The sequence below is a fragment of the Heteronotia binoei genome, chromosome 4 (assembly GCF_032191835.1).
Source record: "Heteronotia binoei isolate CCM8104 ecotype False Entrance Well chromosome 4, APGP_CSIRO_Hbin_v1, whole genome shotgun sequence".
Lineage (NCBI taxonomy): Eukaryota > Metazoa > Chordata > Lepidosauria > Squamata > Gekkonidae > Heteronotia > Heteronotia binoei.
Window position 1 is genome coordinate 39991485 of NC_083226.1, and position 27096 is coordinate 40018580.

The following is a 27096-nucleotide window of genomic DNA, read 5'->3' on the forward strand; positions in this document are numbered from 1 at the left end:
GGGACAGGATCCCAAAGGAGGAGTTCTAGTAGCCAAGATGTAGGTAGGCAATTCTCACTACTATATTAGAACTGTTGAAATCACTGCACCGCCCCCCCCCCCGCTTCAAATTTCTAATATGCTGATAAAATGCTGCTCTTATGTTCCTGCCTATAGCTTTAGAAGGGACTCAGAGACAGGCGTGCTGGATTAGTGCCTTCTGTTCACAGCTCCTTGAGTGAACTGGCAAGTTGTATGCATCTGACTGTGAGCAAGGTCTTCTAAATGTTCACCTGCAGAGAGGATTGGATGCATGCCTCCAAAAGCTAGTGTAAGTTTAAGATGACCTCCACTTCTAAATGAATGATTAAAAAGCAGGTTAATTTTAGATCTAAATTTAAAAGGGAGTTGAAATGTTGTGTTACTAAAATGAGTTTGTGCATTCAAAATATATTTCATATTTTTGTTAAGAATTAACTGGCAGTAGTGTGTCACAGTATACCAGTCATACAAATGCTTTTCAAACACCTGCCAAATGATGACTGAGTCCCTACCGGCAAGAAAATCCACATTGCACAACTGTATAACTATTTTCCTGTAAGCCCCACTAATTTCAACCGTGTTCAATAGATGGCAGTCAGAGAGCAGACCTGTTATTGAACTCTTCATTATAAAGCATCCTCAGAAATCAGTATTGAAACTACTGATGCTCTCCCAAAACACCCAAGAAAATGCATGTGCTCAGATCACTTTATTCTCTAAGTACACCACCAAAGAAAGCAGGTATAAAGCTCCTTCCTGCAGATTCTTAAACATTTAAAATAGAAAAAAGAGGGAGAACAGCAAGTACTGTACATACTGTACCTGCATTATAAGAAAATGAGGATTATTGACATTCAGTCCGACAGAGCAAAAAAGATCCTGCACTCTAGTGCTGTTTGCATTCACACCGTTGATTAGATATTTATTTCTGCCACCAACCACCACCTTGAGGAGGGAAAAGAAAGGGCTTTGTTTTGTAGGAAAATGAAGTAAATATGTGACATGCATGACTGCAAGATATAATAATTCTGCAATCTCTCTCTCTCTTTACATGCAATTTTCTGTTCAGGATACGAGATGCTCACCTGTCTTGTGACTATAATCTCATCATGAATCTCAAATCCTAACGGACTCTGCTTCTTGTCAGAATTATCAAAGCTGATGGATACAGTAGCCTTACTAATTCCAGCCTGGCCATTTTTATAAACAAGATCTTGCAAGTTGGAAGCTCGCACCTGAAAATATTAAGGAAGCCTTATATTAAGGAAGCCTAAGGATCGACAATCCTTAGGCTACAGAGCTGCACCTAAAAAGTCTGAGAAATGGCTCAACTGATGCAATGGTCTCAAGTACTCTTACTTGGATATTAACCCAACAGCTAAAAAAAAAGTTTTAAAAAAATCATACAGCCCATGGGAAAGAAGATGACAATAAAAATAATGTTTTAAAAAGTGGTACAATACCTTTTAATAGACCCAATTAAAATATAACCAAGTATTTTTATTTAGTTATGCTATTTATAGTCTGCCTTTCTCATTGAGACTCAAGGCAGATTATACAAGGTAAATCAATACAATTCAGGGGATGAGACACCCAAACAATTTTGGATTGCGGAAATCCTGAAACAGAACTAAAACAAAACGTAAGCATTAATGTGTGACATGTTAAATGAGCAATAGGCTACATTGTTCACTGAATATATAATTGGGGTACCCATAGTTCATGCTGCTGATCCTTGTCTTCTTTTTGGAGACACCACTTTCTATTGGTTGCTGGGCCTTAGGGTACCATTGCAGGCCAGCAAGAGGGTGTGTGTAGCAAAACTATCCCTGGAGCCCACAAAGAGTTTGGAGGCCCATGAGCTACAGATTTTTACTGTGGCAACTGTCTGGACCAATCCTCACCATGGTGAAAGTGAGCAATGAACTTGAAAGTTGCAGAGTAGGAAGCAAGCTTTCAAGCTTCCCAGACCACTTCCTCGGGCTGGATATTAAGTATAAAAAGAGGCAGGGGGGAGGGGAAAGAGTGAGCATGTGCATATTTCATATTGTATATCTCAAACTGCACCAAGGGGTGAGGTACTGTGCTGTTTTGGTTGGCCCTCATAAAATTTACCACACTGTAGCTGTTTTTTGTTACCTAATAAAGTGTTAAGTACAGCCCAATAGATTTTTTAAAAAACAACATTTTAAACACTGCAAGGCCAAGAATCATTCAACATAAATAAAAACGGGGGGGGGGGGGGGGGGTTGTCCACATCCCACACAATAAGGGTGCCATCCCCTAAAATCAGATATGATAAATGATTTTCTCTCTATACTGCTGAGATACCTTTAACTATATTTATTTATGGAGTAATTTCCTCATCATCTGCACTGCACCAGTTTAAGACTGAACAGTAGGCCCTTTATCAGCCACTGCACAAGCAAAATGTTTCTATGAAAAGGCGACAATGGGCACATTAGCATAACACAATAACTGCCATTACTCTTCTTCAAGTGCATGCTTGCACCTCTCACCCATCATAACATTACAAATGACAGTATCCTCCTTAAAACTAAAGGACTAGTTTTTTTGTTTATCTGAGTGGGATGATGGAACACCCTCTTTTTTTGCAGATTTGTCCATCAGGTAGCAACATCTATGTCATCTGCAATCACACTGCTATGGTAAGAGGGTGTTTGTTTTTGTTTTTTTTAATTATTAGAAACCTGAAAATAAAGCTTGCCAGAGGCATCTCAAGGAATCCACGGCAAAACTGGGATTTCACATTTTCTCCCTCGCCCAAGTACTAACACTGCCCATCTAATGGTTTCATATTACAGTTTAATAACACATATCTTGAATGATCAATGATTGTAACATTTCCCAATGCTTCTCTTTTTCAGAATAGAAGTAAAACTATACCAAAGAACATTTTACATCGAAACTGAAGCTCACAATAAAACACAGTTATTAATGGAAATAAGGACTGATGTCAGTATATGTCCAAGGTATAGACCTACCTGAGATAGATTGCTAATGCCCAGTAAGAAACAGATGGAGTCCAGGATATTGGATTTGCCACTTCCATTTAAGCCAGTAATGGCATTGAATAGTGGGTCAAAATTATTAACTTCTGTCCTTTGAGCATAGGACTTGAACCCGTCAATGACAATCGACTTGATATGCATCGTAATTCAGTATCCTAAGAGGATACAGGCAAGGCTTCTTTTAAATGCTGAAAAATACATACAACTATATAATTCTGTGGGTTAAAAATGTGTAAGTATGAAGCAAAATGCTAATTACATGGGGAAAAGCCATCTCATGCTTACTTATTTGGGAACTATGCCCACACTTGGATAGTTTCTAGTAATGCTGAACAGCAGGGCTCAGCACTTCTTGGAGAAAATGGAATGAACCTAAGATGCAATCCTATGCATGCTTACTGCTCACTGAACATTATGAATTCACTTCTGAATAGAGATACCTAGAAACACACTGCAATCCTAAACACAATAGTGATAAACATTTTGTTCTTCTCTAGAGCCAATATTTACAAATGCCATTAAAGATTACAGAAATCTGTTTTTACTTTCCTCTGCTTTTAATAAATTTCAGTTACCACTGCTAAGATTTCATTTTGTTGTCTTTTACTTTTTCCACAATTGTGAGATTCTTTTAGTGCTGCTTATCATGCCTGATTTTTTAATCATTATCTGATATACATCATATGCCATCCTAAGAGTCAACTTGTGAAAGATTTTTCAAAAGTATACATTTATTTCAAACATTTATGTCCCAGTCTCAGCTATCAAGGTGGTTCACAACAAAACTATAATTTTTGAAGATAGTTTAAGAATTCAGTTACTTTTCAAACCTTCCAGGAGCTGAAGAAGATATCCAAAGATTCCAGCTAGCTGGTAGGTAGTTTATAACTTTGGAGCTTTAAGCATGATTTTGAAAGATACTATCGTTTTTACTTTATCAATTCTGCATATACTGAATTATAATTGTAATCTACTTTGAACTTCTTAACAGTAATTAAAGAAATATATACAAAAAGGAAATACATTTTGGGTAGCTGGGAAAGGCTTGCCAGGGAACATATGGCTATAGGAAAATTAAAGATTTACCCTGTGGAACGAAGCTACTGTATACCCATAACAAATCAAAATTGAAAGCAATATAATTCTGTGCGTTACAAAACACATACATAGGGAGAACAGTGCTAATTATGTGAGAAACAGATTTCTCATGCTTACTTACTTGGGAACAATACCCACACTTGGACGTTTCTAATAAAAACGAACAAAGCAATCACACTTGGTTTATTTACTATTAATAGGTTGTTGTTAAAAAAGCATCATTTTAGGAACTATCAAAAGATGCTCTTCACCAGCAAACACAAAAACCATGATTGCAATTAGTGTGCTTTAGCCAACTGAAAGCTAACCTTTAAAGCAAGAAAATTTTAGATGGGAGCACCCAGCGGATAAAAATTTGGGGGGGGGGGGTGAGCAAGAAAAGCGGTGGGTGGGCGAGAAAGGCCGCTGGCAACTGAGAAAAGCGGTGGGTGGACAAGGAAGGTGTGTGTGTGTGGGGGGGGGAAGCAGGAAAGAAAGGAAGGTGGCCCGTGACCAAGAAAGGCAGCGGGCGACCGAGAAAGGCAGCAGGCGGACAGGAGAGAAAGGAAGGCGGCAGGTGGGCAAGGAAGGTTCCCCCGCCCCGGCCTTGCTTACAAGGATTGCATTTATCAGAAAATCCAGCGGCAACAGAGATCCCAACCGTTCTCTTCTTGTCCTCCTCCTCCTCCTCCTCTCCTTACTTGAATTCTGGCGCGAATCAAGGAGACCGGCCCCCGCCTCCAAGCCCCATATAGGCCTGTCTAACGCATTGCCTGATTTTTATTCGTCGAATTCAATTCAGGCACTTGAAGGCTAATTCTTGAGAACCAATGAAATGAAGCCCCTTCCAACTCGCCTCTCTCTTGCCCTCCCCTTCGGAATTAGGCACCCAACAGGAGGCGAGGCGGGCGGGGTCCTATAAAGGGCATAAAAGCGGCTGAGGCGCCCATTTTGTTGATGGAAGGGAGAGGGTGGGTTAGTGGCGTTGAACGATGGAGTCTCATTTTTCCTCCCTCCACCCTAGTCTGCGTATTATTGTGTTGTTTTTGCGGGGGGGGGGGAACCTTGTCGTTAGGGTTTAGCTAGCAGCTATTAGCGTTTTCATGAACTATTTGTGTTTCTAAGGTGGTTGAGTAGTGCACGCTACGATTTTTCATTTTTAAGCATGCTAAGATAACTCACTGCAGAAGTTTTTAAAATGATTTAACATAAAGACTGGAATTGAAGGGGAAGCGGGGTTTTTTTTAAAAAAAAAAATTTCAATTTGTCCCCTGTTATTGTGGGGCTCAGAGCCTGCTTCCAATATATAATACAAATATTTACATCAGATTAAGACATTTTCATTTAGTCTACTAAGGAAGAATGGATTCACATAGTTGGGCTTTAAAAGCAAATGGTCTGGCTCTTATTGAAAAACCACTTGAGCTGCAGGTTGTCTGGATTAGTATTCAGAGCAGGTCAAGATGTGCTACATAAATGAACTCACCAAATTCGTGGGAGTGCAGATGAAATTTGAAGATGAGCTTATTTCAAAAGTTAACATTCTGAACTGGCAAAGACTAAATGGCAGTTTGGTACTGATCACTGAACTTTGTTCCCTAACTTCAAGCAGAATTTGAATTCTGAATGTTTAACTTTACCATCTAGACCTGAACATGTTTCTCTAGCTTGGAAAATACTGCCTACATAAAAAACCAGCAGTCTTTTTTCTTGGAGATTTCACTTGCAAATAAATGACTTCAGGATTTTACCAAGAAATCAGATGGAAATTCATTAAAAATTATTTCAGACATGAAGAGACTACGTATGACAAAACCTGACCTAGTTTTTAGAGGAGGAAAACAGGAAAAAAATATTCTGAACCAAATAGTGTAATAAAATATTTAATAAACTATAACAGAATAATATTTGAACCATGTAAAGTGAACAGCAGTCAACAGTGGGATTTAGAACCATTATCACTGTCATTAACAAATGGAGAGACTTAAAGATCTGAGTACTCTAGTTTTCTGGAAACCCCAAGAACTCATCATTGGTAGAGTCAGAATTTATGAAGCTCATTTGTTCACAATCACTGACATCACTTTCTTCATATAAGATACCGTCTTCACTTCCATTTAAGGCATTGCTAATGCCACATTTTTTGAATGACTGTACAACGATCTCCTCTTTTACTGAATTCCATGATGTTTTCACCCATTCACAAACTTGAATGATGGTTGGCCTCCTCATTCGTCCAGTAGATGTCAGATCATGATTACCAGCAGCCATCCATTTGTTCCACTCTTCTCTTATTAAGACCTTAAATAGCTTGTTGATGGAAACATCAAGAGGTTGCAACTGGCTGGTAAGACCCCCGGGAATTATAGCTAGATGAGTCTTCACTTCTTTGAAGCACTTTTTTGTTGGTTCACTAATATGTGCTCTAAACTGGTCAAGCACTAATAAGGCAGGTTTTTTCAGAAGTCCTCCAGGACGTTTGGACCACACCTTTTCAACTCATATTCTCATTCCATTTTCATCCATACATCCTTTCTCATGTACTTGTACAACAACTCCTCGCGGAATCACTTCTTTTGGAAATGTTTTCCTTTCGAAAATCAACATGGGTGGCAATTTGGTGCCATCAGCACAGCAGGACAACACAGCTGTGTAATGGGTCTTCTCATGGCCTGAGGTTTTCACAATGATGGTTTTGGCACCCTTCAGATCTACAGTCCTATTAGATGGCACATCAAAGGTTAGCGGAACTTCATCTATATTCCCAATCTAGCCAATTTCAAAGCCATTTTTCTTCCTAGCATCAATAACAAATTTATGAAAGGACAGAATTTTAGATTCATATTCTTTTGGCATTTTTTGGGCAATTCTAGTTTTGGTACACATAGCAAGACCACATCGCCTCATAAATCTGTAGCACCATGATGGTGATCTTGTAAAATCCTGAATGCCTTTGTCTATAGAAATGCGTTTTGCTTCAAATATGATCATTTCTGTCAAGACAGAAGCCATTATTCCGGTGACGTATGATTCATTCTTTCATGTCCACCTCCAACTGTGGCCACTTTGCAGCATGCCCACGGAAAATGTGCTTACTTTTATCTGCTTTTTGCAACTGATCCTCCTTTTTCCTGCACTCTCTAATCATTTTTTTCAGTTGGAGGTGGCCCAAAATTTCTCTCTGCTGCTCTGTTTCTATGCTCCTTAGCATATTTTACTACCTCTAGTTTAAAAGGAATTTTATATGCTAGCCTTCTCTGCTTTATCATCTTTGCACTGGTAGAATGAGGTACTGTAGTATTTTTCTGCAAGAAATGAAGGAACTGTCAGTATCATTTCTTCAATGTTTACCATTGAGCACTAACCATTTGCATTGCCACTAAGCGCTGAACATTTGCATTACCATTGAGCGCTGACCATTTGTGTTACCACTTGCATTGTCACTTACTGCTGGCCTGCGCATTATCACTGACCAATAACCTGCAGTAACCTGCACTGAGCATTGTCTTAAATCAATGAGAACAACAATCAGCCATATTAAAATTTATAACATATTTAAGACCTAAAAACAAACACAAAAATGGACTTTGTGCATCATGTGTGCAGTATAAATTAATAATTGATTCCAGTGACCTGACTTTGTACATCATAATTACGGTAATACTGACTACTAAAGTTTAATATTTAATGCACAAAGTGGCACATCCTATGTATGCGGTAAATCAAGATTTAATGAGTGATAAAGTTTATTTTTTTAATGAATTGTGCCCTCTGCAGCCAGCATTCATAGTACCTCAGACAAGTAGGGTTGCCAAGTCCAATTAAAGAAAAATCTGGGGACTTTGGGGGTGGAGCCAGGAGACATTGGGGGTGGAGCCAGGAACAAGGGTGTGACAAGAATAATTGAACTCCAAGGGAGTGCTGGCCATCACATTTAAAGGGACAGCACACCTTTTTAAATGCCTTTCTTCCACAAACACAATTAAAGATTTTATTTTTATTTTTTTCATCGGATTCAGCTGTTATTTTTATTACTTCTGCTGGCACTATCCATAGCGGTTTTCTCTCATCCCCGTATTTCTTGTATTTTATCCAAGTACTTAGTAAAGTATTTCTGACATAGTGGTGAGAGAAAAAACCATCCATTTTATTCTTCCCATAGTACATGTACGCGTGCCAGCCGAATTTATTTCCGTGAGCTTCTAACCATAAAGGTTTTTTGTCTAACAGCATTATCCAATCTTTTATCCATGTCAAACAAACTGCATCATGATACAATCTTAGATTGGGAAGTTGAAAACCTCCTCTCTCTTTGGCATCCGTTAAGATCTTCATCTTTATCCTTGGTTTCTTTCCGGCCCAAATGAAATCAGAAATTTTTCTTTGCCATTTGTTAAATTGTTTTGCATCTTTTACAATCGGGATGGTTTGAAACAAATACATTATCCTTGGCAAAATATTCATTTTAATTGCAGCTATCCTGCCCAGTAAGGACAAGTTAAGCTTATTCCATTTCATCAAATCTTTGTCCATCTTACACCACAGTTTTTCATAATTGTTTTTAAATAAATCAATGTTCTTCATTGTTATCTCTATTCCAAGGTACTTAACTTTGGTTGTGACTTCACAACCCGTCACCTTTTGTAGTTTTTATTTTATTTGGTTGCATGTTTTTACATAAGAATTTCGATTTCTCCTTATTTATGTATAATCCTGCTAATTCTTCGTACTCTTTTATCTTAGCTAACAGCAATGGTGACACTTGAATCGGATTCTCCATTATGAAGACTATATCATCTGCAAAAGCTTTGTATTTATAAGAGAATCTTCTGATTTTTAGACCTTCTATTTCTTCATCTTTTTGAATTTGTTGTAACAGAATTTCAAGGGTCATTATAAACAACAATGGTGATAACGGGCATCCTTGCCTTGTTCCTTTACTCACTTTCAATTCTTTGGTAAGATCTGCCTTTATACACAGTTTTGCATGCTGATCCGTATATATTGCTCTTGTAATTTTTATAAATTGTTCCCCTAGATTAATTTTTTCCATTACCGCAAACATAAAGTTCCAATTCAAGTTGTCAGAGGCTTTCTCTGCGTCGACAAAAAATAAGGCCGCTTCTTTTTCTGGGTGCTTCTCATAATATTCCACGACATTAACAACAGCTCTTACATTGTCCCTTATTTGTCTTTTAGGAAGAAATCCCGCTTGGTCTTTGTTTATAAAGTTGATCAAGTATTGTTTCAATCGCTCTGCTAAAATTCTTGTATAGATCTTATAGTCATTATTCAACAATGAGATTGGTCTATAATTTTTTACATTTGTGATATCTTTATCTTCCTTAGGAATCAAAGAAATTACAGCTTCCCTCCAGGTCTTTGGAATTTTCCCTTCTTCTCTTATCGTATTTAACAACTTCAACAGTTTGGGTGTTAATTCATCCTTAAGAGATTTGTAAAATTTTGATGTAAATCCATCTGGCCCTGGGGCTTTACCCTCTTGCATTGCTTTTATTGCTGCTTCTACTTCAATTTTCTCTATTGGATCATTTAATGTCTTTTTCATATATTCCGTCAAAGGTGCCACCTGGATGTTTCGTAGATACTTTTCCACTTTTTCTTTACTTAGGTTCACACCTTTGAATAAATTTGCATAGTATTTAAAGAATTCTCTTTTAATTCCTTCTTGATCCACTATTGTTTTCCCATTTGCCATAATTTTATTTATAGTCTTATTTTCTTTCTTTCTTTTTAGTTGCCAGGCCAAATATTTACCAGGTTTGTTCGCACTTTCAAACGATTTCTGTTTCAAATTTTTTAAATTCCATTCTAATTCTTTATTCAGCAAATGCTTAATTTGGGATTGTAATATCGTAATTTCTTTTATTAATTTTTTCTTCCCTGGTCTTTTTTTCAAGTCCCTTTTTTATTTATTTCATTTTGCAGTGCTGACAACCTTTCTTCTTTTGCTCTTTTGTCTTTATTATTCAATGTAATTAATATATCCCTCATTACTGCTTTATAAGTGTCCCATACTGTTTGGAATTCCATATCCTCCGTTTCATTTATTTGGAAGAATACTGCAGTCTCCTTTTCTAATAATGACACGATGTCTTTATTTTGTAGTAAATCCTCATTAATTCTCCATCTTCTTGATTTCCTTTGCAATTTTGTAGACCAGCATATTGGATTATGGTCCGCCCAAACCTTTGGAAGAATCTCAATTTTTTTTGTTATGAGGCCCAAGCCTTGGGAACCCCATAACATGTCAATTCTGGAAAAAGAATTATGCCTTGCTGAGAAAAATGTATAGTCTCTTACTTCAGGGTTGAACTTTCTCCAAATGTCTTCTAAATTTTCCTGTTTAATCAACTCAAAGAAAGAATTGGGTAGCTTCCCTTCTTTATCATTCTTCTTTGAACTTGATCTGTCAAGATTATTTTGTATTGTCCCATTGAAATCACCCATCATCAATACCTGATCATATGTCTTTTCACCCATTTGTCGATTTATGTCTTTAAAAAATTTGTCTTTCGCTCCATTGGGTGCATAAAGTCCTAGTAGTAACGTTTTTTTCGCCTCTATCGTCACCTCAACAGCAATATATCTTCCTTCTTTATCTTTAAAAATTAATTTTGGCTCAAGTTGTTATTTGATGTAAAAGACCACCCCTCTTTTCTTTTGCTCTGCTAGTGAAAAAAATTCCAACCCCAAATTTCTATTCCACAAAAATTTACTGTCTTTGCGTTGTATATGAACTTCCTGTAAACAAATTATATTACATTTTTGCTTTTTAATCCAATGAAATGTTCTTCTTTTCTGTGGTGAATTTAGTCCGTTTATATTCCAAGATAGTAATTTGTACTCCATTATGATGTTGGTTCTTTATTTTCTTCAAAAAAGCTATGCATCTCTTGTTCACTTCTTATTGTAATCCGCTTGCCATTTTGTTCAAATCCAAGACCCTCCGGTATTATCCATCTATATCTTGTGCCCTCTGCACGTAGCTGGTCAGTTAGCCTCTTGTATTTTTTCCTATCACTGATCACTTGTCTTGGTAGCTCTTTCATTATTTTAACTCTGCTCCCTTCTATTGCCCAGGCTTTTTGGTACCCTTTGCTCAAAATCTTCTCTGCCACCTCTTTTGATCTTAGTCTTATGACAATGTCTCTTGGCAGGCCTTTATTTTTCGCATAAACTGAGTTGACTCTATAGGCACCCTCCAACATACTCTTAAATTTGTCAGGGTCTTCTTCTATTTTTTTTTTTTTTTACTGTAAGTCTCCTCTTATTCTTTATAACAGTAAATGTCATTAAATTCAAACAATGTGTTATCATTCTTTTAAATATAATATTCAATAATATGAAAAATCAATATATTTTTTTGGTATATATTTTTGAGGATCCTCTTCTGAATTTATATACGTAAAAAACGGAAACCATTTTTTAATAAAATTATTATTCTTCCTTTGTGTCTCCATTTCTTTTATTTGTATTGCTAGTTTATCCAAAGCTGCTACCTCCCATATTTTAGTCAGCCAGTGTTGTGCTGTAGGGGACGCATCTCTTTTCCAAAATTGAGCAATCAGTAACTTTGCCGCCATTATCAAAAGACTTATTAATTCCTTTCTCAAGTTAGAAAGTTTTGAGTTAGGCCAAAAATTCAAAAGGAACGATTTTGGAGTGAAGGGGATATCTTCTGCTGCAATAATATCAATTACGTGTTTAATTTCTCTCCAAAATTTATTAATTTCTGGACACAGCCACCAACAATGTAAAAAGCACCCTTCCTGCTTACAGCCCTTCCAACAATCTGGAGTTGGTTTTATGTGAGCCAAAAAAAGATTTTTAGGTGTCAAGTACCATCTTGCAAACAGCTTGTAGTTTTGGAGTTTCACATTTAATGAATAGGTGGTGTAAAGTGGAGATTCCCAAATGGATTGCCATTGTTCCAGGGAGAAGGATATACCACAGTCTTTCTCCCAAGCTTTCTGTTGGGTTGTAATATCAGACCAATCTTTAGCATTAATTAAGTTGTATATAGTCGACGTTAATGTTTTGGTTCGTTCTGTATTCTTTTTCAACAAGTTTTCAAAAGTTGTTAGCGGCCTGTCTATCACTTCTACAATTCTGGGGTTATGTAAAATGAAATGTATTTGTTGATACTGAAACCATGGGATTGATATTTTAAATTGCGTTTCCAATTGTGTTTTGGTAAGCATTTGTCCATTCTTAATAATATTTTGGAACTGGTATATTCCTGTCTCTCTCCAAATTTTAAAATCCCCTGGTTCACGTCCTGGTTTAAACCATGCTTGGCCCAGAAAGCTTGCCATCGGTGAAGTGGATGGTATTAAAGTTTTTTTGTGTTTATCCCAAAGTTTTAAAGTCAGAGCTAAATAGGGGTTATTGTTTGCGGCAAAGTGTCTGTCATTAGGATTGTTCCAAATGGCTTCCCATAAGTAGTCATCTGGTAGATATGATGCCTCAATATTTACCCACGGTTTCCTGCAGTGCTTTATTGCATACATTAATATGTTTTTTAAGTTTGCAGCTAAATAATAAGCTTCTAAATTAGGTAGACCTAGCCCTCCCTGTTTTATTGGTCTTGTCATTAATTTAAATTGAAATCTTGGTTTTTTGTTTGACCATAAAAATTTGGAGATAAACTTTTGTCTATCTCCAAAATCCTTAGTTGAAATATAACAGGGTAGGTTATAAAATAGAAATAAATATTTGGGAAGAACAAAGGTCTTAATCATATCAACCTTTTCTAACAACGTCAGATTTAATTTACTCCACTGTTCCAATTGTAGTTTAATGGTACTATCCATTACTTTGTAGTTGACCGCATAGAGGTCCTGTAAATTTAATGGTATTTGTATACCCAGGTGCCGAATAGATTTTTGAACCCATTTGAACGGAAAGGCGTTTAGTAGATTTGATTTAGTATTTGGAGACAGTACAATAGGGTATAATTCAGATTTTGTATAATTTATCTTAAAACCTGATATCCCACTAAATATTTGGATATGATTTAATAATGATGAAATCGATTGGAGGGGGTTTGTAACATAAAAAACTGCGTCATCGGCAAATAAACTCAATTTATACTCTTCGTTTCCTACCGATATGCCAGTTATCGATTTCTCCTTACGTACTGCAAAGGCCAGCGGTTCTATAGAAAGTGCGAATAGTATAGGGGACAGGGGACAACCCTGTCTCGTACCCCTATGCAACTCCAAGTCCTCAGATCTATAATTATTAATATAGATTTGTGCTTTAGGTTTTGCATATAAAGTTTTGATGGAAGTTAAAAATTTCTGACCAAATCCCATATATTGTAATAAAGTAATTAAATAAGGGACCTCCACCCTATCGAAGGCCTTCTCTGCGTCGATGGCCAAAAGGACTGATTCTTCCTGTCTTTGTTTCCCTAAAAATATTAAGTCCATTGTTTTACGGATATTATCCGTTAACGTTCTTGAGGGGATAAAACCTGATTGGTCGTTGTGTATGTATTCTGTGATGACATTATTCAATCTGTTGGCCATCAAGGCAGAGAATATTTTAAAGTCATTGTTTAGAACTGAAATAGGTCTAAAAGATGCTGGGTTTTGTTTGTCTTTTCCAGGTTTAGGAATTACTGTAATTCTTGCTTCGGACCATGTGTTAGGCATTTCTCCACTGTACAAGACCGAATTGCAGGTGTGGACCAAGGGGTCCAGCAGCTCTTGCTCAAAGGCCTTATAGAATTCTGTAGGGATACCATCCCTGCCTGGAGCCTTATTGTTTTTAATATGCTTTAAGGTTTCAGAGATTTCCAGGGGAGTTATATCTTGTTCTAAGTATGCCTTATGTTCCGAAGATATTTTAACATTGTAATTTATTGAAGTAAGATATTCTTTAATTTTGTCAGGTTTTGGGTTCTCTGATTCATATAACTTTTGATAGAATTTCTGAAAAACTTGAATTATATCACTTGACTTAGTAACTAGGGATCCCTGTTGATTTCGCATATTATGGATAAGATGGGAGGCCCTCGTTTGTGTGGTCCTCTGTTTAAGTAGCTTTATCGATTTAGGTGTTTTAGTAAAATATTTTTGATTAAGTATCTGTAAATTCTTTTGTATTTGAGATGTTTCCAATAGTTCCAATTTTTTTCTTTCCTGTTCTAATGTTCTTAACAGTTTTTTCCCTCCTTTTTTTGCATATTGCAGTTCCATACATTTGATATTATTAGTAAGTTCTAATATTAGTGATTGTCTTTCCTTTTTATGAGTGGAAGCTATTGCAATTAATTGCCCTCTAATAACTGCTTTAAAAGCATCCCACAATGTGCCTTGTGTTACATCCTTGGTGGTGTTAAATTTAAAGTATTCCTTTATCGCTGCTGAATTTTTTTTACAAATCAGTTCATCTTGTAGCAATAATTTATTCAGTTTCCAATGGTATCCCTGTTTGTCTTCAGATTGAGTGGTAAGTGATCCCGTAACCCAGGAGTGATCTGAGATTGTACGGGGGCCTATATCTGCTTCTTGGATTTGGTTAGCCAACTTTTTGCTCACTAAAAGATAATCAATTCTTGTATGAATTTGGTGGACGGTGGAGTAATAAGTATATTGCCTTACTCCAGGGTTTAATGCATGCCATATGTCCACCAAATTAAATGTATCTAATATATTCTGTATACCTGTTGGTTTCAGTATTTTTTTCCCCGTTTTATATGTTCTGTCTAATTTGGGGTCCAATATGTAATTTAGGTCGGCACCAATTATTGTTTCTCCCTTCTGAAATTCAGACAATAGTTGTAATGTGGTTTTCAAAAACTCTTTTTGGTTTACATTTGGGGCATACAAAGATGCTATTGTTAGTGGCTGGCCGTCCAATTCTCCACTAATAAAAATATAGTGACCTCTAGGGTCTGCTTTTACTTTTTGGCAATGGAAAGGTACTGATTTCGATATTAAAATTGCTACTCCTCTAGATTTTGATGTTCCTGCTGCCAAATAACTTTGATTAAACCAATTTGTGGACAATAGTTTTCCATTTGTGTTTTTTAAATGCGTCTCCTGTAGGCATACTATATTTGCTCTATCTCTTTGCATGGTGTTAAGTAGTCTCTTACGTTTTACAATATTATTGAGGCCTCTACAGTTCCAACTGAGGAGCTTATATGGGCGTGTCATCTTCCAATCTAACTAACAAAGGTAAATAAAAATAAAAAGTGGAAAAAAGGGGAGAATAACAAAAAAATATTAATGACAACAATTTTCAGTAGTGTTACAACAACCCACCACCTCACACAACAAAACTTAACTTAAAAAACAACTTTTTAAACTAACTTCCCTTATTAGGGGAAACTTTTCAGAAACTCCTCCCCTACAAGTACCAAACAGAGCAAAGAAAGCTGTTACAGTGCTTTCTTATCTGAAAAGTAAAAGTAAACCTATTACCACTACTACTATTATCCGGGGGCGTTGTTCAAACGTCACAACTTTTCTCCATAAACAACAGTACAAAGTAAAAGTTCCCTCCTTCCCTCCTGTAAAGATATAAGCAGACTGAGTGAAACTCCACATTTCAATTTAAACATATCATAAATGCCTTTTCATATTTAATCTACACACAATCGTATCCTCACTCAATTTTAGCTCAATTTACTTTCCCCCCTTTCTTAATATTTAAACCAACTGAAATTTATATAAAATCTTACTTAACTTGACTTTCGCTATACAGTATGTTAGTTAAAGTAGGTACGTAGGTTCCATCTGATTTATTTAACTAGCACTGCCCTCTGGTGGTTTTGTATATTACTGCTTCTAACAATAGAGCCTAATACACACACTTAAAATCTGCATTTTACACTTTAACATGACTTACACTCTTCAGTATGCTAGCTAAATACTTATATAGGTTCTATCTGAATTACTTAACTAGCCCTGCCCTCTAGTGGTTTTGGAAATTACTATTTCTAACTATAAAACTTAGTGACCATACTTAAAGTTTACATAGTATACGGTATAATAACTTCTTCTTGTATCTTCTTCTTTTTTCTTTTTTCTTGTTCTCATATGCGTTGTCAGTTTATTAGTAGTTCATGAGTCAGTAGGGGTTTGTTCTTCTTCTTCTTCTAAGTCTGGAGAAAGGGCTTGTAGCTCTTCTTGTTCCCTTCGAGATAATTTAATGTTCAGTTTCTTTAAAAGCAGTTTTCCCGTTTTTAAATCTGATGCTTTTAGTAGAGCCCCTCCTTTGTACACTATAATGTCAGAAACAGGGCTCCAACGGAATCGAAAGTTCTCTGTGTACAATTTTGTTGCGAAGAATTTCAGGTTCCTTCTTTTTTCCATGGCTTCTGGTGGCAAGTCTAATAAGACTAGTACTCTTTGGCCCTCATGACTCAAGGCACCTTTCTTCCTAAATTCCTGAAGTAGTCTAGCTCTCGTTGTGGGAAATGTGAACTGGACCAATATATCTCTTGGCCTTCCTTTCTTTGCTAAGGCAGGCGGTCCCAGACGTAGGGCTTTTACAATCTCAGGAGCTGTGGTATTTTCTCGGCCCAGCACCTTCAGCAGCCATTTATTAATAAAGGGCAAAATACCCTCTTCTTCCTCCGCGCCCTCATTAATCCCTCTGAGCTTCAAATTATAGGCTCTCCAACGGTTTTCAAGCGTTATAATTCTTGCATTAAGCCTTGTTTCTTTAATTTTTATTTGCTTTATTTCTGTCTGCAATGCAAGCGAGGCTTCTGCATTGCGTTCTGCCATTTTGGCAGTTACTTCCATGTCGTTCTCCATCTCCTCGAGCTTTTTGCTTATCGGGGCTAGCCAGCTTTGCATAGATTCCTTAAAGAAGGTATGAATGTCTTCTTTAAGCTGCAAAATGTCTTTTTTTGTTAAGGGAGCCTCGTCCATCTGCAACTGCTCGGTCCCGGGGGAAAGTTGTCCTGTTGCCATAGCTAGGGCCGCTTGGTTTTCCCGCCCCGGTGAGGAGTTAAGGGGAAAAAACTTCCTTACCGACTGGATCGTCTCTGTCGCCTTCTTAGTTTTCAATTTTGGTGTTTCCTTAGCCTTTGCTTTGTTCTTTAAAGGTTTTCCCATTTGGGGCTGTTTTTAAAGTCCGCGATTTAGCAATAGGGCCAGGATTTCGGAGGGAAGGAACGGAGCTGTGCTAATTTGCGTCCACCATTATCCGGCGACCGTCTTCTTCTATTTACTCAGTGATGATGTTCACCATATAGCCCTTTAAATCTGCCTCTTCCTTTTCAGGTACCCCTCTCAGACGAACTTGTGATTCCATCAACTTACAATCGTGTATTATGACCTTTTCTTGAAGTTTTAGCAAGGCAGAGGCCTGTGTATCCACTTTCATCTCTACCTCCTTCACTTTATTTTGAGTCTCTTCCTTAAAACCCTCTATCTCTTTCCTAAGATCTCCAACTTCTTTTTTAAAATCTTTTTTCATTGCCAAATGCAATTTGTCCATTGCTTTTAACATTTTTGCCTCCAGAACATCAAATTGGGATTGCATCTTATCAAATGATTGGGTTCTTGCACGTGTTATTCTTTCTACTGACATATAAAAAATCACCAAACCTTAAAAAAATCCCCACATAAAGTTTAGCATCCAGTCCAATAGCTTAGAACAAGTTCTTTCAGATGAGACTAATTTTGTTTTCCTCCCTTCTTCCTAAGCAAAGATATTGAATTTTAACAATTTTGACAGTTTTTCTCCCTTTAAAAATGGCATTTCTCTATGGTACAGTTCCAGTCCAGAGAGGTCTTTCTTGGTCTTGGACTCAATTCCTTCCTGGTTCAAAGGTCAGATGTCACAGCTTTTGTAATCCTTATAGGCTCTGTATTATTGTCCAGCCCCTTTTAGTTTCACTTCCTGTTACAGCTTGGTCTAATCTCGTGTCTAGGTCTCGCAGTTTTTTGAGCTACATGAAGAAACCGAAACCACAAAACCCCAAAACAATATGTCTTTTCTTCAAATATGGTAAGTCAATGGTGCTTAGCCCAGCACATGGAACAAATCCTGCGTGGATTCTGTCTCTCCCAGCTGAGAGTAAGAGCAAAGCGGAAAGTTCGCAGGAAGAAAGTGCAGGGCATCTTGGGATGTCCTTGAATGTCCCCCGATGGGAAGGCGATCATGGGATCCAGCAAGGAGACCCTGCAGAAGACCAATCGACTGTGCGTAAACAAAAGTTCAAGGATCCCACTGGGTCCCTGTGTGGCAAGTCTAAATCCTACAGATGCTCTGATTGTGGGAAGAGTTACCGCAGGAGCACAGATCTCTTAAGGCACCAGAGAACCCATACTGGAGAAAGGCCTTACCTGTGCCTGGACTGCGGGAAGAGCCTCAGTCGAAGTTCAGTCCTCCTTGAACACCAGAGGATCCACACGGGTGAAAAGCCGTACAAATGCAGCCATTGTGGGCAAGGGTTTAGCCAGAGTTCCAACCGGAACCAGCATGAGAGGACTCACAGCAAGGAGAAAATGAGTAGCCCGGCATGTTGGGGAAAGAATCAGCAAAGGACAGATGACCAGAAGAGCAGCTCTACAAGTGCGATGACAACTGACAAGGTTCTGGGAGCTGAGCTGGGACCTGGAGGGGGCTCTCAGTTGCCTGGGGGAAACTTCTCTTGGAGCCTGAAGATGTTGAAGTACCAGAGGAACCACTTGGTTGAGAAGCCCTACAGGTGCCCACAGTGCGGGAAGTGCTTTGTGCGCAGCACAGATTTCATTCGACATCACATCACTCACACAGGAGAGAAGCCCTACACCTGTGGGAAGTGTGGCAAGAGTTTTACACGCAACTCTGTCCTCACCGAGCACCAGCGCATCCACACAGGCGAGAGACCCTACAAGTGCAGGCTGTGTGGAAAGGGCTTCAGCCAGAACTCCAACCGTAAGCAGCACGAGACAATCCACCAAGCCAAGAAACCTTTCAAATGCCTCCTAAAAGGCAAGAAAATGTTAAACTGGGGACTGGGATTCATTAGGCAACAGAAAATCCACTCTGCTGGTAGAAAAACCTGATAAGTCCAAGAAGTATTCAGAGTGAATTTGAGTCCACTAGGAATCCAAGAAACTGAAGTGGGAAGGAAAGCCCACTTTTATGGTTTTATATGTTTTATGGAATTGATTGTTTTTATGATATTGTAAGCCGCCCTGAGTCTGCTTGCGGAGAGGGCGGGATATAAATGTAAAGTAATAAATAAAATAAATAAATAAATAAAATCTTTGAAGGCAATTATTTTTGCAGCATCCAATTTTCACAGGCTGAATTCTTCTCCTACTATGCCCCCACTCAGCTCAGTTCATTCAAAGTTCCACAGTTTGTGGGCATATATACACGGCAGATCTCTATTCTTTCTTCTGCGTCACCAGCCACGAACTGCCAACTTCCTCTCTTATCTTAAAGTTCTTTTGCTGCTGTTCACTTCCAAAGCTACAGAGCTCAAGCTTAACAAGGTAAAGATTTTTTTTCATTCAGTTATGCTTTGCCTTCGTCTGTTTATAATCCACTCAGTGTTTAAGCTATATTCAAAGTCTCTCAGAGTGAAGATAAAAATGATGAATGTACCTTGTAGATATTCACAACTCCTCCGGCTCACGTTTTCTTGCAATTAAAGTCAGTCCGTCTAGAGTGTTTGGATTCCGACGGGCTTGAGTCAAATTAATGACTTTAGGATCGCTGCAGATAATGGTTGACAAATCCCGTACTGCCGGACATCAAGAACTGAAGGAGACAGCTCCCTGACCCCTCCAGATCGATATCAACAGCTAAAGGGGAAAAAAAGTCGTCTTGGATTAACCCTTGCCTAGGGTTAATGGGCATAGACCTTCTCAGGGGTCTTTTATACCCTGAACAGTGACAATAAAATCCCCCTCTGTTAGGGAGCTGCAGCCTGTCTTCCAGCCAAACAGGAAGTCCGATTTCATATAATCAACTTTTTAAGATTCAAGGAGACAAAATTGAATTAAAAACCTCAGAAGAGATAAATAACAATTATGATTGGTTTCAAATGCAACAAATTAAAAGCTTGATGGAAAATGACATAAAATCAGAGGGAATTAGACGAGAACAAACAGAACTGGAAAGGGTCTTGCTAGGTGACAATGAAAAATTGATATCAAAAGTATATAAGTTATTATTGAAATGGTCTACAGAAGAAGTAGTAAAGTCTCAAATGGTCAAATGGGCTGGGCAATCAATGTGAACAGAGAAATACAAATGGATGCATGGGAGCACCTTTGGAAGAACTCAATGAAGATATCAACTTGTCAAAGTATTAAAGAGAACTGTTTTAAGATGATGTATAGGTGGTATATGACTCCGAAAAAACTGGCTAAGATGAGTAAGAAAATGTCGGATAGATGTTGGAAATGTAAAAAACATGAAGGTTCTTTCTTCCATATGTGGTGGACATGTGAAAAAGCGAAAGAATTCTGGAAGATGATACAACAAGAAATCTCCAAAATTTTGGGCTACAACTTTAAGAAAACTGCAGAGACGTTTTTACTTGGATTACAATTAGAAAAATTTCCAAAGGAAGATAGGACTCTAATTTGGTACCTGCTATCAGCTGCTAGAACATTATACACACAGCTTTGGAAGCAAGAAAAAACACCGGAGAAATGGGACTGGACCATGAAAGTTTTATCGTGGGGTGAAATGGATAAACTAACCAGAATACTAAGAGACAATGATTTAGAGATTTTTTTAAAATAGTTTTTATTAAGCTAGCAGCAGAGATAAAAAAGACGAGTAATCAACATCATACATCCGACACAGGAATAAGTGTAAGCAAAGAAATACAAAAAGGATTAACTATACAGAAAAGCATAACATAAGGACACAATAAACACAATAAAAAGTGCAACAATACAGTTAAAAAGCAAAACAGTAACAAACTCATTCACACTAAGGAATGGAGAGGATCAATAAATTTCTATTACTCCAAATCAACACCTTTACTTTTCACCCACTCATATATGGGATCCCATTCCTCTTGACATTTTTGTACGTTACCATCTCTTAATCTTATGGACATTAAATCTAATTCTGCGGCATCTAGCAGTTTGATAATAAATTCCTCTCTGTTGGGGATTTTGTCGGTCTTCCAATACTTGGCTTAAAGTATTCTGGCAACTGTAACAATATACAGTAATAATTTCAGTTTTATCTTAGGAATGTCTTGTCTGCAAATATTTAGAAGGTATAGTTCTGGTGCATGACAAATTTTTATTTTCAAGATTTTTTGTGCCCATCTATTAACTTGGGCCCAGTATTTTCTGGCATATTCACACTGCCACCAAATGTGAAATAGAGATCCTTTAACTTCTCAACATTTCCAGCATTTGTTCGAATATGTGGGATATATTCTGGCCAATCTGTCTGGAGTGAGATACCATCTATATGCCATTTTATATAAATTTTCTTTGAAATCTGCTGGTCTTATTAATTTTAAGTTCTGTTTCCATAAATTTTCCCATTCAATCAAGTCAATATTAAACCCAAAATCTTTCAGCCAACGAATCCATGATTCTTTTACAGTTTCATCTTGCATCTTAATTTGAAGCAACCAATCATAGGCTTTGGAAATTATCTTCTGCTTGGTTTCAAAAATAAGGTCCAATTCATTTAGTTTGTTCGAGAACCCTTTTTCTTTATCTTTTTGGAATCTTGATTTGAGCTGGCATTGTACCCACCAGTTCAGCTTAGCAAGTTCTTCTTCAATTAGGGCATTCTGATTGTCCAACAAGTAGCCATAGTTTTGCTGATTGTCCCAATTGTACAAATTAGGGTGAGTCAAGGCTTCTATAGAAGATAACCATTTTGGAGTGTAAGAGTAGTGCACTTTAATTTCCAGCCAAGTCCTATATAAAGATCTTCTTATCTCGTGCCTGAGAAATCGGCCGGATTTGTTTGGAGTATTGTACCACATGTAACTGTGCCAGCCTTCCCCCAGACCCGCTCCTTCGATAGCCAATAGTCTCTTGTTGCCCAGTGTACACCAATCTCTTAACCATGCGATACAGCAGGCCTTATAGTATAAGTTCCAATTTGGAAGAGCCAGGCCACCTCTTAATTTGCTATCCTGTAAAACTTTCAGTTTTATTCTGGCTTTCTTACCCTGCCAAATGAACGTCTTAGTCATACGATTAAGTTGTTGGAAAAATAGCTTAGGTAGAATAATTGGAATTGTTTGGAAGAAGAATAAAATTCTCGGGAGAATATTTATTTTAATTGTAGCAATTCTGCTACAATTGCTGGAGACCTTTCCATCTAGTTAAATCATTACGGATCTCCTTCAGTATTTTTTCATAGTTGTCTCTGTACAAATTCTTTAAATCCTTTGTTAGATAGATTCCAAGGTATTTTATTTTTCTTTCGTGCTTGAATCCTGAAAGTTGTTCTAGAAATTCAATTTGAGCTTTATCCATGTTTTTCGTTAAAATTTTGGTCTTAGAAACGTTCAATTTAAAGCCGGAAACTTCTCCAAATTCTTTTAATTTTTGTTTTAGAAGAGCTATAGAAGAAATCGGTTGTTCCAAAATAAATACTAAATCGTCCGCGAATGCCAGGGTCTTGAATTCTTCATTGTTCATCTTAGCTCCCTGAATTTTTGGATCATCTCTAATTTTCTTAATTAAAGGTTCCAACGTCAGGATAAAAAGCAGGGGCGATAAGGGGCACCCCTGTCTAGTACCTTGTTCTATTTCTTTTTTTTTATATAACTAATAATTTTTATTATTTTAAATAACTTCACACAGCCTAGTCAAAATCTTTAGTATACAAATAAGCAAGGCATTATCATTATACATCAAAATATAAAATAATATAAATAATATATAAAGGAATTCTTTACAATCGCTTACACACCTGTAATTCGTTACGTAGACAGTTTACATAACAGGTAAAGACTCAAACTAAATCATAAACATAGATAGTTAATATATGATGAAATCCAGATACTTTTTTGGAGTAGGTAGGCTTAATAAGGATTTCTCATTGATATAAGAGAGAAAGAAAAACCATTTCTCAACAAAATTATCATCTGGTCTTGGATTTTCGTATCTTAATATGCTTGTAGACAATTTATCTTGGATCATCAAGTCCCATATTTTATTGTACCATTGGCGAATAGTTGGACATTTATCTGATTTCCAACATTGAGCTATATTGATTTTGGCTGCTAATAATAAAATTGAAAGAAGATCCATTTTTGTTTTAGAGCTTGGTTTGGTATGCCAGATATTTAGGAGGACAGACTCTGGCAAGAAAGGAATGTCGAAATCAATTATTTCTCCTGCAATTTTTATCACTGATTTCCAAAAAGCCTGCACTTGTGGACACTCCCACCAACAGTGCATCACCGTGCCCATTCCCCCACACTTTTTCCAACACCCTGGAGTGGAGATCAGATTGCCATGAAACAGCCTCACTGGTGTCATGTACCACCGGGACCACAATTTAAAATTTTGTATTTTAATGTACGTAGATCTAGATTTAAATAGAGAGCTTTTCCAAAGGGTTTTCCATTGCTCTTCTGAAAAACTTTTCCGGCAGTCCTTGTGCCACTGATTCTGCTGTGAGGCAACCCGGCTCCACTCCCTTCCGTTCAGCACTCGGTAAATGCAAGAGATTGCCCCTCTAACCGAGGAGGAACCAGCCTTTAATCGAGACTCAAAAGAATTTAGTGTTCTATTTGCACAGGTAAACGGGATTACTTTGTGCAAAGCATTAAATAATTGATAATATTGCATCCATGGTATTGTCATTTTAAATTTTGTCTCCAATTGTATTTTTGTACTTATTTTGCCATTAGTTGTAATGCCAATCAGCCTAAAAATGTTTTTATCTCTCCAAATTTTGAATTCACTTATTGCTTTGCCAGGTGGAAACCAGGGCTGTCCAAGAAAGGACATGAACGGTGATGTTGCTGGAGTTAGAGTTTCTCTATATTGATCCCAAATTTTCAATGTGTGCTCCAAAAATGGGTTGTCCAATATTAGTCTTGGTCTGTCAAACCTTCCAAGCCAAATGCCCTCATGTAAGAGGATGTTTCCCAAAGCTGCCTTCTTGATACTAAGCCAAGGAGTGTCACACTCAGGTAGCGCATATGTAAGGATATATCTCAGTTGGGATGCTAAATAATATTTTTCCAGGAGTGGAACTCCCAGACCACCAAGTTCTGTCGGCCTAGAGATTAGAGAAATTGAAACTCTATGTTGTTTGGAATTCCATAAAAAGTCTAAAAAAATTTTTTGCCATTTCTTAAACTCCAATTTGCCTATTGAAATAGGCAAATTTTGAAATAAAAAAAGTAGTTTAGGAAATAAAAAGGACTTTAAAAGGTCCACTTTTTCTAAAATTGAAAAGTTGCATTTTGACCATTCCTCTATTGACTTTTTTAATTGAAAGAATAGTTGGGAAGTAATTTGCCTGAAATAAATCCTTAAGGTTCACTGGAAAATTAGTCCCCAAATATCTCCAAGATTTTTCTACCCATTTGTAGTTGAAATTCCTCAGAATATCTAGTTTCAAAGAGGGAGTTACCACCATAGGATAGATTTCTGATTTCAGGAAATTAACTGTAAAGCCTGAGTGTGCGCTGAATAAATCAATAACCTTCTTCAGATGTAGAGAAACCAAAGGGTTGCTGAGGTAGAATAACGTATCGTCAGCAAACAAGCTGACCTTGTGTGTCTTACCTTTCAGCGAAATGCCCTCTATTTCTGGGTTTTCCCTGACGGCGTGAGCTAGTGGTTCAAGAGACAGTGCAAATAAAATCGGTGACAGTGGGCAACCTTGACGGGTGCCTCTGCTTAGAATTAAAGTATCCGAATGAAAATGGTTAACATCAATCTGTGCATTTGGTGAGTAATAAATAGCATTAACTGAGCGAACAAAATTAGGACCAAATTGCATAAAACTTAAAACAGATTTCAAAAAGGGGATTTCTAATTTGTCAAACGCTTTTTCGGCATCCAGGGAGAGAATCAGCGAGGGAATTTTGGATATCCTACAGTAGTGTATTACGTTGAGAGTTCTGCGTATATTATCAGATATAGATCGCCCTGGTATAAAACCAGATTGATCATTGCTAATGTAGTTTGTTATTATTTTATTCAACCTTTCCGCCAAAATTGTTGAGAAAATTTTAAAATCATGATTTAATATTGATATTGGGCGGTAGGAAGAGGGACTCAATTTATCTTTCCCTTCTTTGTGTAATACAATAACTCTCGCCTCTTTCCATGAGTTAGGTAATTTACCGTACATCATTACATTATTACAAGTGTTAAGAAGATGTTCTTCAATTTGGTCTTTAAAATGCTTGTAGAATTCTATTGGGAAGCCGTCTCTTCCCACCGCCTTGTTGTTTTTAATTTTTGCCAGTGCCACTCTCACCTCTGTTAAGTTAATTGGTTTGTCTAAAAAAGAGGAATGGTCCTTTGACAATAACTTATTAAAACTAATAGAATTTAAATAATCCACAATCTCTTTAGGATTGGGGTTAGATGTAGTATACAATTTTTTATAAAACTGAAGGAAAGTTTTGGTGATGTCTTTTGATTTGGAAACAATCCGACCAGCAGATGTTTTAATAGCATGAATCAATGAGTTTGATTTCTGTTGTGAAATTTTGTTTTTCAAGAGTTTAAGTGACCTGGAAGTTCTGGTAATATATTTTGGTTTTAAGTATAGTAGTTCTTTTTGAATTGTAGAAGTTTCAATTAGTTCTAATTTTTTCCTTTCCAGATCTAGTTTTCTGAGCATCTTCTTGCCTCCATATTTTATGTGCTTTTTCTCTAATAAGGAAATATTAGATTGTAAGTCCAGAATTGTTTGTTGTCTTTCTTTTTTACATTTGGATGCAATAGAAATCAGTTTACCCCTTAAAACCGCTTTAAATGCATCCCAGACATACTCCTGGGAAACTCCACATGTTGCATTGAATGAGAAGTAGTCCTTAATTTGTTTTTCAATTTCTTCAGAAACTGTTGAATTAGTTAGCAGTAGTTTATTTAATGACCAACGGGGCCCCTTGTCATCTGAGTCTTGTGGGGAAAGATCACAAGAGACCCAAGCATGGTCAGAGATGTTTCTCAACCCAATTGAGGCATTTAAAAATTTATTCATATAAGACTTTGAGACTAAAATAAAATCAATCCTTGAATAAGTGCCATGCACCGAAGAGTAAAAAGTATACTCTCTAGAGCCAGGGTTTAGTGTGCGCCACACATCTACCAGGTTATTATGGTCTAGGACTTTTTGCAGAGTGGTTGGCTTCATCATCGAGCCAGTGGGTTTTCTTTTTTTGTGAGTTTTATCATAGAGTGGATCTGAAATTAAATTAAAATCACCTCCAATTATTACTTCCCCCTTTTTGAAATCATTCAGCACTTCTAATGTGTTTTTAATAAACTCAAATTGGGCCAGATTAGGTGCATAAATTGATGCTAAGGTTACCTGGGTACCATTTAGCTCACCTTGCACAAACAGATATCTTCCAGAGGGATCTGCTTTGATTTGCTGGCATTGAAATGGTGTATTCTTTTGAGATTAGTATCGCCACACCCCTTGACCTAGATGTTCCTTTGGCTTGGAAGGTTTGAGAGAACCAGGAAGACTTCATAAATTGCGTAAGTTTAGATTTTTGGTGAGTTTCCTGTAGAAAGACAACATTAGCACGTTCCTTGTACAATAAATTAATAATTCGTCTACGTTTGATGTGATTATTGAGGCCTTTACAATTCCAAGTAATAATTTTGTATTGCTGAGACATCGTTGTTTTTCCCTTCAACTGATTCTTAGACCTAGAATAAAGTAACGTACAGTGTATTAACCTCTGAGATTTTCTTCTACATTAAAGTATCTGTTAACTGGATGTTATGCAACTAGAAAAGTAAATTAAAAGACAAGAACAAGAAAAAACAAACAGATCTGA

At 37.1% G+C, this 27096-nt stretch overlaps 1 protein-coding gene and 1 non-coding gene across 3 annotated transcripts in view; both read right to left on the reverse strand.

The window, feature by feature from the left end:
* Nucleotides 1-5140, reverse strand: part of SMC2 (structural maintenance of chromosomes 2) — a 30649-nt gene extending 25509 nt beyond the window's left edge. The window contains exons 1-4 of one of the 2 annotated variants that reach the window (XM_060237160.1): nt 4746-5140; nt 3027-3208; nt 1107-1256; nt 844-966 (exon numbers count right to left, since the gene is read on the reverse strand). In XM_060237160.1, the coding sequence (XP_060093143.1) occupies nt 844-966; nt 1107-1256; nt 3027-3194 (441 nt within the window). In that variant the 5' untranslated portion in view covers nt 3195-3208; nt 4746-5140. Of the gene's footprint in view, nt 1-843; nt 967-1106; nt 1257-3026; nt 3250-4745 lie in introns of those variants that run through there. The other variant, XM_060237161.1, reaches the window with a different exon arrangement.
* LOC132570665 (small nucleolar RNA SNORA5) lies at nt 1828-1960 on the reverse strand. Its single transcript, XR_009555364.1, has one exon. It is a non-coding gene; the product is annotated as a small nucleolar RNA SNORA5 (small nucleolar RNA).
* Nucleotides 5141-27096: the final 21956 nt, after the last annotated feature.